Source organism: Phoenix dactylifera, chromosome 14 (assembly GCF_009389715.1).
Source record: "Phoenix dactylifera cultivar Barhee BC4 chromosome 14, palm_55x_up_171113_PBpolish2nd_filt_p, whole genome shotgun sequence".
NCBI classification, from domain to species: Eukaryota; Viridiplantae; Streptophyta; class Magnoliopsida; order Arecales; family Arecaceae; genus Phoenix; species Phoenix dactylifera.
Window position 1 is genome coordinate 22,458,679 of NC_052405.1, and position 17,798 is coordinate 22,476,476.

At 37.9% G+C, this 17,798-nt stretch overlaps 1 protein-coding gene across 5 annotated transcripts in view; it reads left to right on the plus strand.

The window, feature by feature from the left end:
- LOC103724199 (general negative regulator of transcription subunit 3-like) overlaps window positions 1-15,280 on the plus strand; it is a 30,958-nt gene extending 15,678 nt beyond the window's left edge. For 4 of the 5 annotated variants that reach the window (XM_039133894.1, XM_008815389.4, XM_039133895.1 and 1 more), the window contains exons 8-16: window positions 1,415-1,486; window positions 2,338-3,090; window positions 6,232-6,402; window positions 12,394-12,556; window positions 12,635-12,762; window positions 13,821-14,099; window positions 14,200-14,334; window positions 14,431-14,612; window positions 15,091-15,280. In XM_039133894.1, the coding sequence (XP_038989822.1) occupies window positions 1,415-1,486; window positions 2,338-3,090; window positions 6,232-6,402; window positions 12,394-12,556; window positions 12,635-12,762; window positions 13,821-14,099; window positions 14,200-14,334; window positions 14,431-14,612; window positions 15,091-15,157 (1,950 nt within the window). In that variant the 3' untranslated portion in view covers window positions 15,158-15,280. The remainder of the gene's footprint in view (window positions 1-1,414; window positions 1,487-2,337; window positions 3,091-6,231; window positions 6,403-12,393; window positions 12,557-12,634; window positions 12,763-13,820; window positions 14,100-14,199; window positions 14,335-14,430; window positions 14,613-15,090) is intronic. The other variant, XM_039133896.1, reaches the window with a different exon arrangement.
- Window positions 15,281-17,798: the final 2,518 nt, after the last annotated feature.

A 17,798-nucleotide genomic window follows, 5' to 3' on the forward strand; every position in this document is an offset into this window, starting at 1 on the left:
TGACCATCTGTTGTAGGAATAAAGAATGTTTTGTTGAGTAGTTGATTAAATAAAGAATGTTTTGATTTCATATCTATGCTGACCATCTGTATAACTCTTTTATGCAAGAGAAGTGATCTTCTAGCATCACATAAGAGCTTTCCACTGCTAACTAATACTAGCTCAGAGTACCACGTTGAATGTTTACAGGTGCTTTTGTGATGCATTTCTTATTGATTGAAGTCTGAAATTAGGGTTTTAGAAGGCTGTTATTATTTTAAATTTAGTATGGAATTATCTTTTGGCTATAGTGCAACAAAAATCACTTCAAAGTAACAAGAGAAAAAAGAGAGACAGGAGAACTGGGTGAGGGAGAAGGAAAAAGGAGAGGAAAATTGAAGACTCTGGATCTGAAAGGAAGTAGAAAAGTTATTCGTTCTTCTGGAACTTTCTTAATCTCCTAGCAATACAAAATCTTCTATGTAAAACAATCTGTTAGCCAAAAAAAGGAAAAGGCCCCTAAGATGCCCCTTGCTAAAGCCGGCCACTTTAGAATCTATAGAGGTAAGTTGTATGGATGCCTGGAGGGGGTGAGACATCTGTCCACCCCTTACTCTCCTTATCTTGTTTATTCATGGATCAACCCTATAAACAGCCTTGCTACTTCATTAATGCTGATGTGGCAGTCAATGATTACAACATCATACATTGACTTCAACCCTCCAAAATTGAGATAAGACTTGGCGATCTCTATCAGCCATTAGATATCCACTAAAATGAAAATAATGACTAGAGACTAGAAAACAAAAATTAATCGGAGATCAAAGCCTAAAAATCAGCATTCATCACACATAACCAAGTAATCAGGAATTTATCATGTATTTGTTACCTGCACTCTTAGTTGAAGTATTTGAAATTGAATTTTGCATCTGACATTTCTTTGCTATTTTTCTGCAAAGCTCTGAATTTTTTGTAATTATTTTGCTCCTACTGATTAGCAGGCCACAATTATGGTTTCCATATAATTTTTAACATAAATGCCTGATCAATAGTCCCTGTTGTTTCTCCAGGGGCACCACAAAATAATAGATTTTTATCTGTAAATGTTTTGACATGTTTGTTGTTAATCTTGCTATTCTAGTTCTTTTCATGCTTGATAAATGAAACATAATTTTAATTTTTTATTTGATGCGGAAAATGGTAAGAAGTTGGACATGCTGCTAAAACTCATGTTTCTACCTAGACTTGATTAGTTTTCATGTCCGCTGTGGGTCTATTCTGTGCTTTAATATTTTCTGTTATAAATAACATTTGTAATTTGACCTTTGTGCCTCAATTGCAGTTCTCTTTTTGAATATCTTATCATACCCCATGGTGCAGATACTTCCATTTTTTCTGAAGTTACCTATCCTTCTCTCTCTCTCTTTTTTGGCAGGGTGTCAGTTCTGTTTCTGTTGCTAGTGCAGCTTTAGGTTCGAAGAATTCTGCTGCAAGTTCCCCCACTCAGGTACCCTTAAATTTCATTTGTTGACGAAAATTATACTAATCTTAGCTTCTGTAGCTTATAACTTGAAGTTGTTGAATCTGCTTGCATTGTGATTGTTGAATGATTATTGCCAATTTGGAAAAATTAATTGAGTCTCCAATGCATTATAATGGATATTTCTTATGGATAACTTGTCGCAGCTTGCGGCATCTGATGTACGCTTCATGCAGTCTATATGCTGACTTAATAATTGAGTCTCCAATGCATTATAATGGAAATTTCTTTTAGATAAATTGTTGCAACTTGTAACATCGTACCATTCAATGCAGTCTGTGTAACATAATTTGTTGGGAGAACATTTTCATTCACAGCCAATGTTCCGTGTCTTTATGCACTGGAATTTTAATTATGAATTTTTGTTGCTTATGCAACTTTTTTGATGGGATGAGCAACTTAGTATGAGTCTTCATTCATTTTGCATATAGTTTTGCTCTTTGTTCATTCTGGAAACACTTTTTATTCTGATTATATACGTGTACATATATGTATATATGTAACTTTATGTATGTATATATGTTTGTATGTATGCATTTATATAAATTTTGAATTTTATATTTATGAAGCGTCCTTCTGCTTTACTGTTATAGTGCTGCTGCAAACATGTGGAGATGATGTCTAGCATTTAAAATTATTCATGGCCTTTTCTGTCATGCTAAGATGCTGAAGAATCCCCTTATAGCTCACTAGCTCGCTGATTGATGTCTAAAGCTGTCTTGAAGCTTGATGGCTTATGTCTATCTAGTTACTATGTCTCTTTGGTGACTAAACCATTTCTTTGATATTGTATGATTTCATGTGCTATTTTTCCCCAGGCTGCTTTGTCATCAACTGCATCACAAAATACTGCTCAAGACCAAAGTGAAGAAACAGCTTCTCAGGACAGTAATTCTGACATCGCTCCTAGAACACCACCTTCCAAAAGTGGAGCCATGGGATCTTTGGTATCGGCAGCTTCCCCCAGTGTCAGTTCTGGGACACCTGCAGGTCCTACTTCTACTGTCGCTTCTAATGTTTCTGGACGCCCCTTGACTGGTGGGCCTACTGTTGCAGCAATACTCTCTGGTCCACCAAGTGCTCGAGGTGTTACAGATAACTCATCTGCAGCTACGTCTGCATCTATTACTAATTCATCAAGTTCAGTGAAGGAGGACGATAGCATGATGTTCCCTGGTCATAGATCATCTCCAGCAATCCCTGAAACTGGAATTGGGAGAGGTATTAGCCGAGGGATATCCAATCAAGTACCCATTACTGCTCCAATGAGTTTAAGCTCAGCTAGTGCTGCTTCAGGCAATGGAGCACTTGGTTCAGTTCCTGCAGTCTCTGATTTGGCTAAGAGAAACATGTTGAATGTTGGAAGTGGCAATCTTTCACAACCATTAGTTTCTCCTCTAAGTAACAGAATCCTATTGCATCAGGCTTCAAAAACTAATGATGGAACTAATTCAAATGACTCTAATAGTGTTAGTGAGGGTGCAGTTGTTGGTGGAAGAGTCTTTTCACCTTCAGTTAGTGGAGTTCAATGGAGACCTCCAACTGCAACTTTTCAGAGTCAGAATGAAACAGTACGTGTGCTTTTTTTTCTTGTATAAACAGTTTGCTGCTCCCTTCTGAGAACATTTTTTTTCTCTCTAATTTTTCTTCCCATTGCTTCACATAATTTGTCATTACGAGTTATTTTCTTATAAATGCTGATGATTTATTTGAAAAGTATTTTCATTCATACCTGTGATTTCAACTTTGGAGAAGAAGCAAAGGGAAAACACATGAATGCTAAGAGAATAATTATGTCCATCAAATTACCCGAAAAACAAGGGATCAACTGGAATGTAATTTCAGAATCATGTGTTTAGTTGGTAGAGTCGTTAGTTTGTCTGCCTCTTTTGATACCAGAAAGAAAGTTTGGTTGAAGATGCCTTAGATGCCTTTTATGTGTGTCCTCAGATGCATATTCAGGCACTATCGATAAATGATGCATGTGAATCTTATATTGCTGGGCATGCTTTTTTTATTGCATGTCTAGCTTCCAACCAAGAGACTGAGACATGGTTGTCATGGAATCTGAAGGTTGCTGCTGGATCATGGAGAGAACTCGGAAAAAAATTATGCTTGTGGTTGTTTCATGGATTGTTTGTGGACTTGTGGTGTAGGATCATATCGTTTGAATCTCACTTATTCCTTATCATTATGATATACAGTTTTCTTAACATTAATTTGACTCACATAATATCATTGATGAAACTGACCATCCACTTTTCAGCAGTTTGTTGAATAAATAGATTTTACACTCCTGAGCAATGATTCTAGTACCAGTGCCTGCATGGTATAATACTGATAAAAGGTGTGTACCTCAATTTGTTGTGTTGGCTATTGGTATGGTAGTGTAACACTCTTATCAGTCCAGATCAAAGTTCACCGTCTTGGTACCGGACCTCATACCGGTGCCACACTAGCACTATGTGGGTATAGTATGGGGTCTTTTCGGCGTATCGACATTCGGTACACCTCTCAAAGTGTCGGTATGCCTCTCATACCGGATATCGGTATCGAACCAGTACGGTATAGTACGTCCCGTACTACTTGGTACAGGCCGGTACGGCGAACCATGGTCCAGATCATATCGGTAGGTACTGGGATCAGTACTTTCACGCCTTACAACTTTTGTCCTTGAGCTTTTATGTTGAGGAAGTTTAATACCTTCTAAGAAAGTTTCACATTAATAGTTTAACACACATGTTTATTCTGACGAGTACAATGTTTAGACAGTATAAATTTCAATCCTGTTTTTGAATCTTCTAAATTATATTTGTATTATATTTTTATTAAGGTAGTTTTCTATTTCAATTCTTTTATCTAGGGCCTATTTTTATTTCTATGTTTATTGTAGTTCATCATGTGTAGTTTAATGTTAAATACTAATTATTACAAAGCTTAGGTTCCCACCAATCATGACCACATTTGGATACTTCCATACATCAATGCTGTTTTGATTGATCAAAGGATGAAAGGCTTATGAATTTTATATCATTAGTTGCACGTTTAACAGGACAATTTCAGCAGGAGAAATGAGGAGTGGATAAACTTGTTGCTTTCTCTGCATATTGTAGTCGAATGTTCTTGAGGCATCTGCCCTTATTCTCATCTCAATACCCTTTAGCCACTGGCTCCCTCATTGCATTGGTTGAATGTCTGATATATGATTCTTGTCTGAATGAGAAGCCAAAAAGTTTGACCAAATTAGGGTTCTTTGAAGAATTGTATGTTCATGGATATGCAATTCTTATGTTTTATCTGAAACAGCCATTACTAGATTCTTCTTCAAATCATATGGAGTTAATTACTAAATTAGGTGTTATGTGGCATATATGCTTGTCCAACACCATCATCCCTCTTATTAGAAGAAAATTGTCAAATGATTAGCATTTGATACTTTCACAAACATGATTCTTCCTTATTTGTTTATGGAGTGCGTATGACATGCATCAAAGTATGCATTGAGATTTTGAGATTGCTGTTTGCAAGGTAAATCCATCAGCATCAAAGTTTGCTAACATAAACGCTCTTAAATGCATTTTTGTAAAATTAATTTTTGGTGTTCTTTCATCTGTTTAAAGTAATGTTGCTTTCTGGCTTAATACAAGATCCATTATCTGCAAGAGGGACAGGTTGCTTAGTTCTTTGACTTGGTGGATTCAAGATTTCTTTTTCCTTTGTGGGTCGCAAATTTTCTTTCTTCTTGCTTTTGATCTTTCTTCCTCTTTAGTATTCTTCTATTTTTACCTTACCTATTTGTTTTCCTATTATCTCATGATTTGTTAATTATACTATTATTAATATCTACTTAACTCCAAGTGTACTCGTTCATTTTGTCAATTAATTGTGATTCATGATTGTGTCTTAGTTCCCAAAACATTTGCTCTATGCAATTGCTCGTCACATCAGTTTTGAGATTGAGCATGGTTGGATATAATTTTAAGCGATATGACTTGCAAAATATTGAGGAGTAAATATTGATTGACCGATGCGGCCATAATATTTCAACAAATTGGTGGAAATAAAATTGCTTCTAGATTTGAATGTTTGACATAATTTTTCAGCAAACTATGAATTAAATTTGTATAGTTCATATTGCTAATAAATTTCTTCTTGCTTTGGAGTTACCTTGTTTTTTAATATGAAAAAAGAAAAAATATAAGAAGAAACAAAAAGGGACAGGGATTGCCATCCTCTATGTATTCTATAGAATTTTTGGAGTTCCTTTTCAAAATAATATACGTTCCCATATCACATTTTAGTTTTTGTTTTAAACTTAACTGGATTGACAGTTCTAATTCAAGATACTTGTGAATAAGCTTTTAGAAACAATCTGGCTGATTGCTTGATTTTTGCTGTTGACATGTCGATTTACTTTATTTTTCTTTTTTGTTTTCCATTTCCTCAGCTGAATTTAGGCCTTAAGTTAGTTTTACCCTGGATGAACATTTATTTCATGATGTCAACTATGACTGTTAGTTTTACCCTAGATGAACGTTTATTTCATGATGTCAACTATGACCGAGCTGCCATGTTTTGCCTTTGAACTACAGCTCCCTGGTTTTCATCTATGTTTTAGCAACTCTGAACTCCTTTTTGAGGCATAATGTAAGAGTTTGATGCATGATCAATAAAGGTATCTGCTTAAGAATCAATTTTTGGATGTTTTTCAGGGACAGTTTCGGGGACGGCCTGAGATTGCTCCTGACCAGAGGGAGAAATTTCTGCTACGACTGCAACAAGTGCAGCAACAAGGCCACAGTCCCCTTCTTGGTGGTCCACACATACCCGGTGCGAATGACAGACAATTATCCGCACAACAGCAAAGTGTACTTTTACAACAGGTCCTTCCCTCCTTGAACACAGAGCTTATCAAATCTTATGTTTTTAATCAACGTTTACTATTGTGGTATTGGACTTTGCATTGGTACCATCCTATTACAGTGCTGGTATGCTCGGTATGTAGGGCTGAAAACGGGTCGAATTATATCCGATCGTATCCATTTCCGTATTTGATTCGGATCGGATTTGCATACTGTTTTTTTAGTCCGATTAGATCTAGATACGGATTCGGATATTTAGTTCAAAAAGTAACCTAGATATCGGATGACCGTCACTTAAGACAGTAACTAGAATAGGAAATACCCGATTTGAATAAAATTCTTCGAATCACCCTGCACGCCAGAAAGGCTCAAGCCTCTCATTTGTCCGTTTTGTCCCTCTTTCCTCTTCGTCGTTTTCAAGCAACTAGGGTTTTAGGTTCCGTCCATTTTCTACTTTCCACCCGACGATTACAATCGGTGACAATTGTGAGATGCCTTGGAGGGTGCTCTAATTCCGTCTACTTTGGTGATGAGCAACCTTGAGCGGTGTATCCTTTATGAAATTATTAGTTTTTATTATTGATAAATGCTTGTTAAAATTATATTTTTCTAATTGAATCTTTTCTTTATGACATGTCTTTATTGCTAGTTTTTATCATTGAATTTTGCTCAAATTTGACTAATATCCAAAAAAGTATCCGATTTATATTCTTATTCAGATAAGAAAATATAGATATGTTTAATATCCGATTCATATCCATATCCGTTTATAACAAATAGGGATATGCTTAATATCTGATTCGTATTCGTATCCGTTGAGAGCAAATATGGATATTAATTTTGGTATTCTTTTAATATTTGTATCAGTATTCGCTAAAAAATATAGATACAAATATGGATATATCATATCCGATCTATTTTCAGCCCTATCGGTTTGGTATCTCGTTTGGTGTAATGAGTGTCGGTACGTCCCTTGTAGCATGCACCGATTCAGTATCGGTATAGTTAGGTTGGTATGCACTAGTACCGACCGATATGACAAACCTTATTTTCAAAAGAATCTTATCTTTATTATGATTTACATATAAGAGGAGGCCGTGAGACTAGTTTTAGAAATTTTAAAGAATTATTTCTTTACTGAAATTTCTTTTCTGTTTTTGAGAAGATTTTCTTGGTTTCGAACTATGACAATCCTAGAGTACACATAATTGGTCTTGGAAAGTTAATCTTGTCATGATTTTTTGTGGATGTGTATATTGTCAATTGCTATATATTTTTCCCATTTTTGGTTATTGCCATTCCTAAAAGAACATAGTTTTCTGTCTAAAGTAGATTTACATAAAGAATCAGGGTATGGAGCAAGGTTCGCCATCTCGGTACTGGATTTCATAGCGGTACCATCCTATTATAGCATTGGTACATGGTATGGTACAAGATGACGAGGTATATTGAGTGTCGATATGGTACGAGACTGCATATCGGTATGCTACGGTTCATCCGGTACAGTATGGTACCGACTGGTACGACGAACCTTGGTATTGAGTTTTTAAAGCAGTGGCATTGTTTTTGGCTTATTAGAATGTTTTAGAGGCTTTAAGCCTGGGAGGTCCTGTTTGGTTGCAAGATATACCAGCCAAATTGCACCCTAGGAAAACATGGGATAAAAGACTTTGGCAAGAATAGCTGGAATAAGCTCTTAGGGTACAGTTTCATGTAAAACTGTATACCAAATGTTGTAGAAGTATTCTATAGAAGGAATGTTTTCGAGAAAATCTTGAGTTTATCCACGATTCTTTCCTTGGCAGAATGATTTTCTGGATTATCCTCAGCTAAATGAATTGACCAATGGCCTATTCATATTTCACCAATTACATGATATTCTCACAGAGTCATGGCTTATTCTAGATATATTCATGGGCTAAATTATCTGCTGCTGCTGGTGGTGGTGTTTGGGTTAATTGTTTGATGTTCTTTCCTCCATGCTTTTTTCTTACCCGAGCAATCTACAAATCTATAAAAAGCTTTACTTCCTTTACGCTCAAGGACGACCGGATGGTTCCGACTGTTCCGAGCCGTACCGGTGGCTCACCGGTACGGTTTCGGCAAAGAAAACGAAATCCGTTGCTGGTTTTGGAGAAGAAGGAAGAGAGAGCGAGCGAGGTAGGAAGAGAGAGAAAGAGGGCGGGATGCTGGTGGAGGCTACGGGAGGCTGGCGGAGGCCGCGGTTGGTTCTCCTATTTCGTTTGAAACGGTAGTCCGGCCGCGGCTTAAAAAATTTATGATTTTGAAGTGAAGTCGGTAAATCGATTGTGAAAGTTTTTAAGCTGTGTCTGGACCCTTGTTTCGTTTGAAATATAGGAACAGACTGCGTCCGCGCCTGCTGCGGCCTCCGTCGGCCTCTCCCTCTCCCTCCCTCCCTCTCTCTTTTCTTCTCTCGCACGGTACTGTGCCCTCTTCTTTGTCGGTACAGGCCTGACATAGCCTGTACCGACTCGTGCCACCGGAGAACTGGTACGGTGCCCGATACCAGTTCCGCCGACCTTGTTTACGCTATTGCTTTTCTGTTACTGTTTTATCATTGAAGTTCTTTCTGAACCATAGTGATTTTTTTGCATTTTTCCTGATACTAAATTTATGCACCTAGTGGCTTGTTCCGAAATGTCAAACTTGTGGATTTGGTTGGCAGGGGTAGTCTTGTGACTGTTGTCATCATTAAGGCCTTTTTTTTAAACTCAAATTCTGCAATTGATGTTAGGCCAATACATGTTATGTAGTTCATGAGTTATTTAATAACATTGAGGCTGTGCATACATGAAGCAGGCTTCAGCTTATTAGTTGTGGTTATGAATATGAAAGATGAGCATCATACTTATTGCTTAATGCGAATGTCTAGGACAAAATGCCCTATGCATTGGCATATTGGAGTGGATAGGTATTTTGGAACAACACCATCTTGGTATTTGCTCTTTGGTTGTAACCTAAATCATGCTTACAAGGTTAAAGAAAATGGTTCTAGATGGAGCCTAATATAATGTGTCTTGTCTCAATACTTTAAACATGTACATCTGGTAGATTAGATCCTATTCATTGATGAAAGAAACTACTAAACCTTGTAGAAGATGAAAAGTTTGGAAGTCTAAAGAATTCAGAATAGTATCTTATACCAATGATCATTGAACTAGTACCGGATGCCGTACCGATTGGTGGCCAGTATAGTATGTTACTGGTACATACTGTAGTAGCACATGGCATGCTGTGGCATACTAGTTTAGTACCGGTACATATTCTTTATTTGTTGTTAATTTTGTTGTTTTTCAACTATTGTTATGAGGGATCATTCTAATAATATTTGTTTGCTTTTAATGCTACTTTGATGTGTTGAGGGATTATTTTAATGATTGTTGTTGTTAGTTGCATTACAATTTTAATGCCATATTGATGAATTTTTGTATTATATTGGTCTCGATAGTCCGTATGGTCGATTAGTGAATATGATTGTAATATGATTTGACATAGAGAATGTATGAATACATATAATTGAAAATATATATATCAAATTGATTTGAAGTACAAAATATTTATCGACATCTGGTTTCTTATGGAGTGTCTATGTTGTTTGTAGATGGGATCCTGATCATAGTTTGGGGATGGGATTTAGCTCTAGCCTAGATAATGTGTCCATCCTTGCATCATATAATCTGATCCTCCTAGGTAGCCACCTTGATACTGATCTGATTTTGAGATTGGGTTGGCCATTCCGTTTGAGGGAAGATCGAAGCAACAAAATTTGAATAGTAATTTGGCTGAGATTGTGGAGGATAATAGCTGCTCGAATATGATGTTTCAGACGAGGTTTATCTATATGGGCATACTTTGAATATGTGGAATAAGATCCAGTATGCGATGCAGATCCAAATACGTCCACGGAACCTACTCTACGTACTAGTTCATTTGCAACAGCAGTGTCGTATCCCGAACCACTTTAGGGTCCCGGCTTTTATATGCAATCATATCATCGTAGGCTCTAGGTTGTGTGCTATGGTCCATATCAAGTTGTTCAATTGCTTCTGTCTGAACAGGTTCTTCTATTTGTTGCCAATTAGGGCAAAGGTGGATTAGTTATGCTCATAGCCACTAGAGGCCGTCTGCAAGAGGATGATTGTTAACCTTCTGAGATGTTTTGATGATAGCCCAAAGTGGAACAATCATTCAGCTGTAAATGTAATCAAGTAAATTGCATATCAGACACTGTTTATCATAAAAATTAAAATATGAGATCAGTTATAAACTTATAATCAACGTCCAAAATATTTGGATTCATGTTCTTTGCTTGCCACAGTTGCCCTCTCATTGAAGCTGTTGGCGCCCCCCCCCCCCCCCCCCCCCCTCTTCTTTAAAAGCTTGAGTCTTTGAAAGACAAGCGACATATAATGTCAATGGTTTGCCTGAACTGAACATGTAATGATCTTGGATCATATTAGAATTAACTCAGGTATTAGGCTGCCAAGATATATTATAATTGATTTAATTAATAAATAAATAATTGTACATAGATTTAATTTAAATAGATTTTAATTAATTTTACTGCTATCTAGTAATCCCACCTCTGCTCAATGATGTTGATATACTCATTAGCATGATTCATATTCACTCTCTTGATCTCTATCTTAGCAGTCATCATTATATGGTATAAGAAGCCCATTCGATGGTATCTCTCGCTGTGAACAACTCTAAGCACTCGTGTAGTCCTGCAATTGCTCAACTATTCTCTCAGCTTACTTCCAAAACTATTGGCTTGTTATTATGCCGTTGACATGATGACCTTCTGTGCCACTACGAGCATGTTTGTTCTCCTGCCACTTGGCACTTGTGAACATCTGATGCTAATTTTTCAAACTTCTATGCTAATTTTTTTCATTATAGTATTTCAAACTTTTCTTCAGTCTTTTTTTACTGTTCGTAGGCAATGATTTTAGTATTACAACAGACTGCCTTCTTAAGAAGCTTTTTTTTCCCCTTGTTTCTAATGCAACCAGTTTCTTACTGTTTTAGCTCTTTTAGTACCTATATTTGGGAGGGCACTATTTTAACTTAAATGCCGTTTCCATAGTCTGAGACCTTATGAGTAGGTTCTACATAGAAAAAAAATGTACCTGCATTAGAATCTTCCTGGAAACTTTGTGCATCCGCTTCCGAAGCACCCACTGTTAAAGCACCCCACCTGCTTCCACTTCTGATTCAGGTAACTAAGGCTGAGATTGTTTATCCTATGAAGAGTTTATTTATGTTTTGATACTTAGTGTGCAATTCTCTGGATGATGGTTTCAAAACACTTTCCGTGAACTGGCTCTTTGTAAGTTCAGTCGAGATCTTCTTAACAGAGGAATAAGTCTGTGTTGTGGTACTCATTGTTTGGACAATTGCAACAATCTTTTGGTCTGACCGTGAGTGAATGGGTTTTCGTTGCCTGAAAGATTTCTTTGGCATTGTTCTGTCAAGTGTCAACGTTCACTGGTTTACTTTGAATTTAGGCCATAGTTTGCTCGGCAATACCTATGGTGATGTCATCCTTAGCATTTGAAGATCTATGGCCACCTTAATATATTGTGTTAGATTTTACCAACAGAAAATTTCTATATGGACATCCTAATATTTTGGTTACATGACAACAACAAACAGAGAAAAGCTTAGGATGGATTTTTCTACATTGTCTTTTACAACCTTTTCACAGAAAAATGTCCTGGTTGTAGGTAACGTTATTGGTACACTGCTAATTTACTTACTAAAAAGATTGCTTTTAGGGAAAGCCTCGACTCACCTTTGTTCAAGAAGTTGATTTCTGAACTTTTAGGGATACTGATCTTGCATGAAGCTTACATATCTACTTGAAATATCATGGCACTGAAGTCCTCATTCATAAACTGTATTGACCACTCTAAATCTCTTATGTTGACTGAATAACATTTAAAATCAGTCATCCAAATGATGCCTGACTTGAAATTTTCTATGCAGCTTAATTCGCAAAGCTCTTCTATTTCACCTCAAGTAGGTCTAGGACTTGGTGTTCAGGGACCAGGCCTTGCTTCTGTTTCATCGGCCTCACAACAGCAGGCAACTCCAATTCTACAACAATCCTCCCCACATCCCCTGATTTCAACTGGATCAAAAGATGGAGGTATATTTATTATTCTTTTTATGAATTTGTTGTTTTTACCACAATCAGTTATCAACAATTTTTCATTTTGTAATGCAGATGCTGGACACCTGAAAGTAGAAGACCAGAACCTGCAGAATTTGTCTGAGGATCTGAATATTGAAACTGCTACAAGTTCTGCTTTCAACAAGACTGTTAATGATGAGGAGTTAAAGACACCATACATGGTAGAGACTCATGATTTTTAATATATAGTCCTTGTGCCTTCCTGGTCATGCTAAATTTAAATCATCAAATTTGGATTTGTTTCATCATAAAAATATCTGATTGGGACTGAAATTTGCTCTCTTAGATTTCAGTGTAATTTATAAAAAAATAGGATTCCTGGCATTGTCCTTTCTTTGTTGCTATTTGTTGGAATGATAACATTAATGGCAAATACACTCCTTTCAGATCTGTCCAACTTCATATGCATATTGATTTCTGTTGCAATGAACAGGTTTTTCTGCCTTTAAAGTATTCGCTTCACATGATCTAATCAAGTTTTTTTGTCTTTCTTAGGGCCTGTTTGGGAAATCCAGCAGGATTGGTCTGGATTTCCCCTAGGATCATGGATTACAGTCTATTTAAGTAGACCCATATCAACCCAATCTTTCTCCAGGCCAAATCCTATGGAAGAAAAAAAGACCTCCATAGTTTTTTTTTTAATACTGCAGGCCAACAGGCCTATAGATGTGATACATGCCAAATCTAGAACGGGCCTTTAGAAGAAAACGAGCTGAGCAGGCTAATAGGCCCAATTCCTATTGGAAATCCAGCCTAATCCTGCTGGATTTCCCAAACATGCCCTTAAAGGTGTGTTATTTGTCCTATAATTACCTGTCATTTGCATTTTCTATTTTTAGTACATCTAGGCATAATTTTCTTTGCCAGCGAAGCTTTCACCACTTCTCTTTTGGAATCTTTAGGCAATTTATTTGTTTCCCGAATTATAAGGTTGTAAGTTCATAACCCTTTAATAGGTGCGGTGGGAAACCCTTGGTAAGTGTTGAAATTGGAATATGTGGATTTAAAGGGGGTTATTTTGTATGCAGCAATTATGTATCTATTCCTTGCTTATCCTTGGTAAAGGCAATTGTTCAGAAATTCTTCTTAATGATCAATGCTTTTTATAATACTTTCCTTTCTTCTTACAAAAAGGTGGTATGGAGAAAGATCAACTTATTAGCATTTGTAATATCTGAAAACTGTGAAATGTAAATATCTATTTTTTGGATTTTCTCAGGGCGCAGGTTCATCATCTTTGACGGAAGGTAATCAGTTACCCAGAGATACTGATCTTTCACCTGGGCAACCATTGCAACCCAGTCAGTCTTCAGCTAGCCTTGGTGTAATTGGTCGAAGAAGCGTCTCGGACCTTGGTGCCATTGGAGATAACCTTGGTGGATCAGCTGGGAATTCTGGTGGAATGCACGATCAGATCTATAATATGCAGATGCTTGAAGCTGCATTTTACAAACTTCCCCAGCCCAAGGACTCAGAACGTGTAAAGAGCTATGTTCCGGTAGGGAAACTCTGCAGTGTATCACTGTATGATCATAATATAATTTTTTAGAGTGTCCTTATATATTGTTTCATTTTACGTGAGGATGTTCCTTTTCCAGAGGCACCCTGCAGTGACTCCTCCTAGCTATCCTCAAACTCAGGCTCCAATCATAGACAATCCGGCCTTCTGGGAACGATTGGGTTTTGATCCAATTGGCACAGACACCTTGTTCTTTGCGTTTTACTATCAACAGGTATCTTGTACTCTTTTTCTCTTTTAATAAGTGATTATAGTGTTACTTTAAATGCCAAATTCTCAATTTGTCCAAACGCTGAATATATTATTGCAGAACACTTACCAGCAATACTTAGCTGCAAGGGAATTGAAAAGGCAATCATGGAGATACCATAAGAAATATAACACTTGGTTTCAACGGCATGAGGAGCCAAAAGTTACAAATGATGAATATGAGAAGGGAACATATGTATACTTTGATTTCCATATTGCCGATGATGGTTCCCAGCACGGATGGTATTTTCATATCCTTAAAAAAAATATATTTTTTTTTCTTTTTCAATAAGCTGTGGTTTGTTCAATACAAAGGGGAACATACATACTCTTCATTGTGTACAATTTTACTGAGTATACTAAATTTGCATTTCTCGTTTTGGCTTAATTATTGTAACAAGAAGTTCATTTTTACCACTCTAGCCTCTTGGTCACCTTTTATTTAGTGGTAACCTTTGACGCACCAACTAGTTATGTTTCCTAGGCCCATGAAAATGATATGATTGTCACTCTGAAAGAAAACACTTGGAGGCATGATTGGTTGATGGCCTTGATGATTTGCTGGTCAAGCTAACTTTATAGTTAAAATATTTTTCTTGTTTTAATTGAACGCCAAAACAGAAATTTGAAGACATTTTCTAAATGCCATTAGTCTTTGATGAAACTTCCTGAAATCCTTTTGTTGCTTTCAAATGTACTAACATCTTGCTGTTGGTTGCAGGTGCCAAAGGATTAAGACTGAGTTCACATTTGAATATAATTATCTTGAGGATGAGCTTGTTGTATAGGTACGCTGAATTGCATTGTATCAACAAATTAATTTAATGTCTTTCACTCTGTCATGTCTAAGGGTTGTAATTCTTTAATGATCAACTTTCAGAACTAATTTTTATAGTCCATCTCTTTTAGTAGATCTACAGGCAAAAGGCACCTGCAATGCACAGAAATGAGTTGCATTAATATAATAAATAATTTTTTATTTTAAAAATAAAAAATAAAATAATTTGATTAAGCATAATGCGTTCGCAAATGCAGTGGGTAATCTAAAATAAGCAAAAATTAATCTATAATTAAGCTTAATTTGATACTAAAATTTATCTCCATGGATTAAGTATTCTTTTTCTAAACCAAGCTTTGAATTCTAATTTGCGCGGGTGTGGATTTAGCATAGTTAAAGTCAACCCAATGATCTTATGCACAATTAAATCTGACCTGAAGAATGTTTTATAAATTAGAGGCACAAACATGTGTCATGTATTAGATAAGAGGTTATGGTGAAACTTGAAATTATTTTTTTCTCGTGTCATCTACGAACCTAATACAAATGATCTTGATTTCGGTGTGGAGTGGAAGTGGGACTATTTTGGATGTTATCATTACGTTAATAATTATTAGCAATTTTGTTGGAATGACGCGGCTGATCTAATGTGCTAAAGCATATATAAGGCTGTTACTAGGACTCATAATCTTGTTCCAATCCAAACACTTAGTAGACTTAACCTGGACCTACAGGCCTATAAATACAGGTTCCAAGGGAGGCCACTTAATTATTTAGGTTTAGGAGAGTATCTATGAACAGTTTACCAATCAATAAATTTAGGTATCAGTTTGAATTTTAGGAATCCAAACCGCCCTAGACCTAGGTCACAACCATACATTATAGTTTACTCACTATATAATGGATAATTTTAGTCTTACATCTTAAACTTAGAAAATTTATTAGTTATATTTTGCGTATATGTCATTGTGGAATAACTTTGAGGGCAAGAAAAGGATTGATTTTCCAAATAATGGAACCTGAAAATATGACTTGATTAATGCCTAAACCAACCTAAATTCAGGCCAAATCTGCGCATGTTCCAACCTGGAGCTAATCTCATCCTGATCCGAACCCTATGTGATCCAACCCACACCTGACCTAATTTGGGGAAGGAAAAGTTTGGATTCATATATGGACCCAAAACCTCCCGAAGTCCCGGTCTTGGTGTTTCCCTCTTTTACTTGGGATGGGATGTAAGGAGGATAACTAAGTTTATTGTTGGGCTAGGTAATTTTGTGGGTATGTCAGTGAAACTAAGAGGAGAAAGTGCTGGGGTTTTGGATTGGGGCAAAATGAATCGTCTAGTCGACAATAAAAGGGCTATCCAATTTTGGTCCAATAAGCACCGACGTCGATCAGACGTGTCTTCGGTCTGGCCTAGAATCAGTCCGACCTCAGACTCCGTCGAAGGCTCCCTCGACCTCCTGTATTCGCTGACTCGTCCGACCAAGTTCGGGGCGTCTTTCGTACTCGCCGACTCGTCCGACCACGTCTGGGGTGTCCTCTTCAATAATAAGCTCCGACCCTTGAGCTCGGGGCATTCCGCCTGGCGCACCTCGAAATCCAGGGTGCTGGGCTAACCATACCATCCATCAAGCTAACCCCATTGAATGCATGATGCGATCTTTCGACGTGCTCGGCCTCGCCAACGGCTGCACCCATGTGCGCGCCTACGCCCTCCTACGTAGTCGTACATTGCAATGCCGCTACGCCACGCTTCACTAGCTGGCCCACGACAGTCAAAGGAAAGCTCCGTGACTACTCTGGCCATACCCTGCTACGATTGTCAACACCTTACCGTTCTCAGGAACGGGGGGCACCGCACGCCACCAGCCAGCTCTAGTTGCGCGCCATCCGGCTCAGAGCCATCCCCTATCGTGATGAAGGTGGGTAATGCCTTCGCCACCTGGGCCTCTCCATCGGAACTATAAATAGTCCCATCAGGTAACACCAAAAGGACCCTTTTTTTAAAGCAAAACTAAATATACACCTCCCTAACTTGATCGTCGGAGGGTCCTCACCGGAAACACCAGTGAGACTTTATGCAGGTACTCCGGCGCACGGGTGGCGGATCTCGCCCTCTTCCCCGACACCTCGGCAGCTCCCTCGACTCCTCCAGCATGGTCACCCTCGGGCTAGATTTGAACCACAACATATTTGGCCCTAGAGGAAGGGACTGAGTTGTGATCATGGAGTTAAGGAGTTATAGAGCTCCGAACGCATCGAGCAGCTAGGTTTCAGCACCCGACTACCCCCTTCAAAGTCCACCCCTTGCAGCGCCTGCACTAGCAAACCAAATTTCTCAGGTCCACCTAGAGCAGTTCTATCTGCTCGCTCAGCAAGTCCAAGCCCTTGTCGCGGTTGTTCAAAGCCTTCACCCGGTAGGGGCTTCATCAATCGTCAAGCTTGATAGGAAGATCGAGGAAGTGGGGCGGCAAGTCCCAATGCTTCGATCAAATCGATGAATGCCACGAAGAGCGCTATCGATTGAGGAGCCGGTCCCCCTGGAGGTCCGAAAGGCATGTCTCCCTCCGAAGTTTCGAGGAGTACACTCCCCTCACATCCTTCCAGACGGATATCTTTATGAAAATTGAGGGTTACGGCTACCT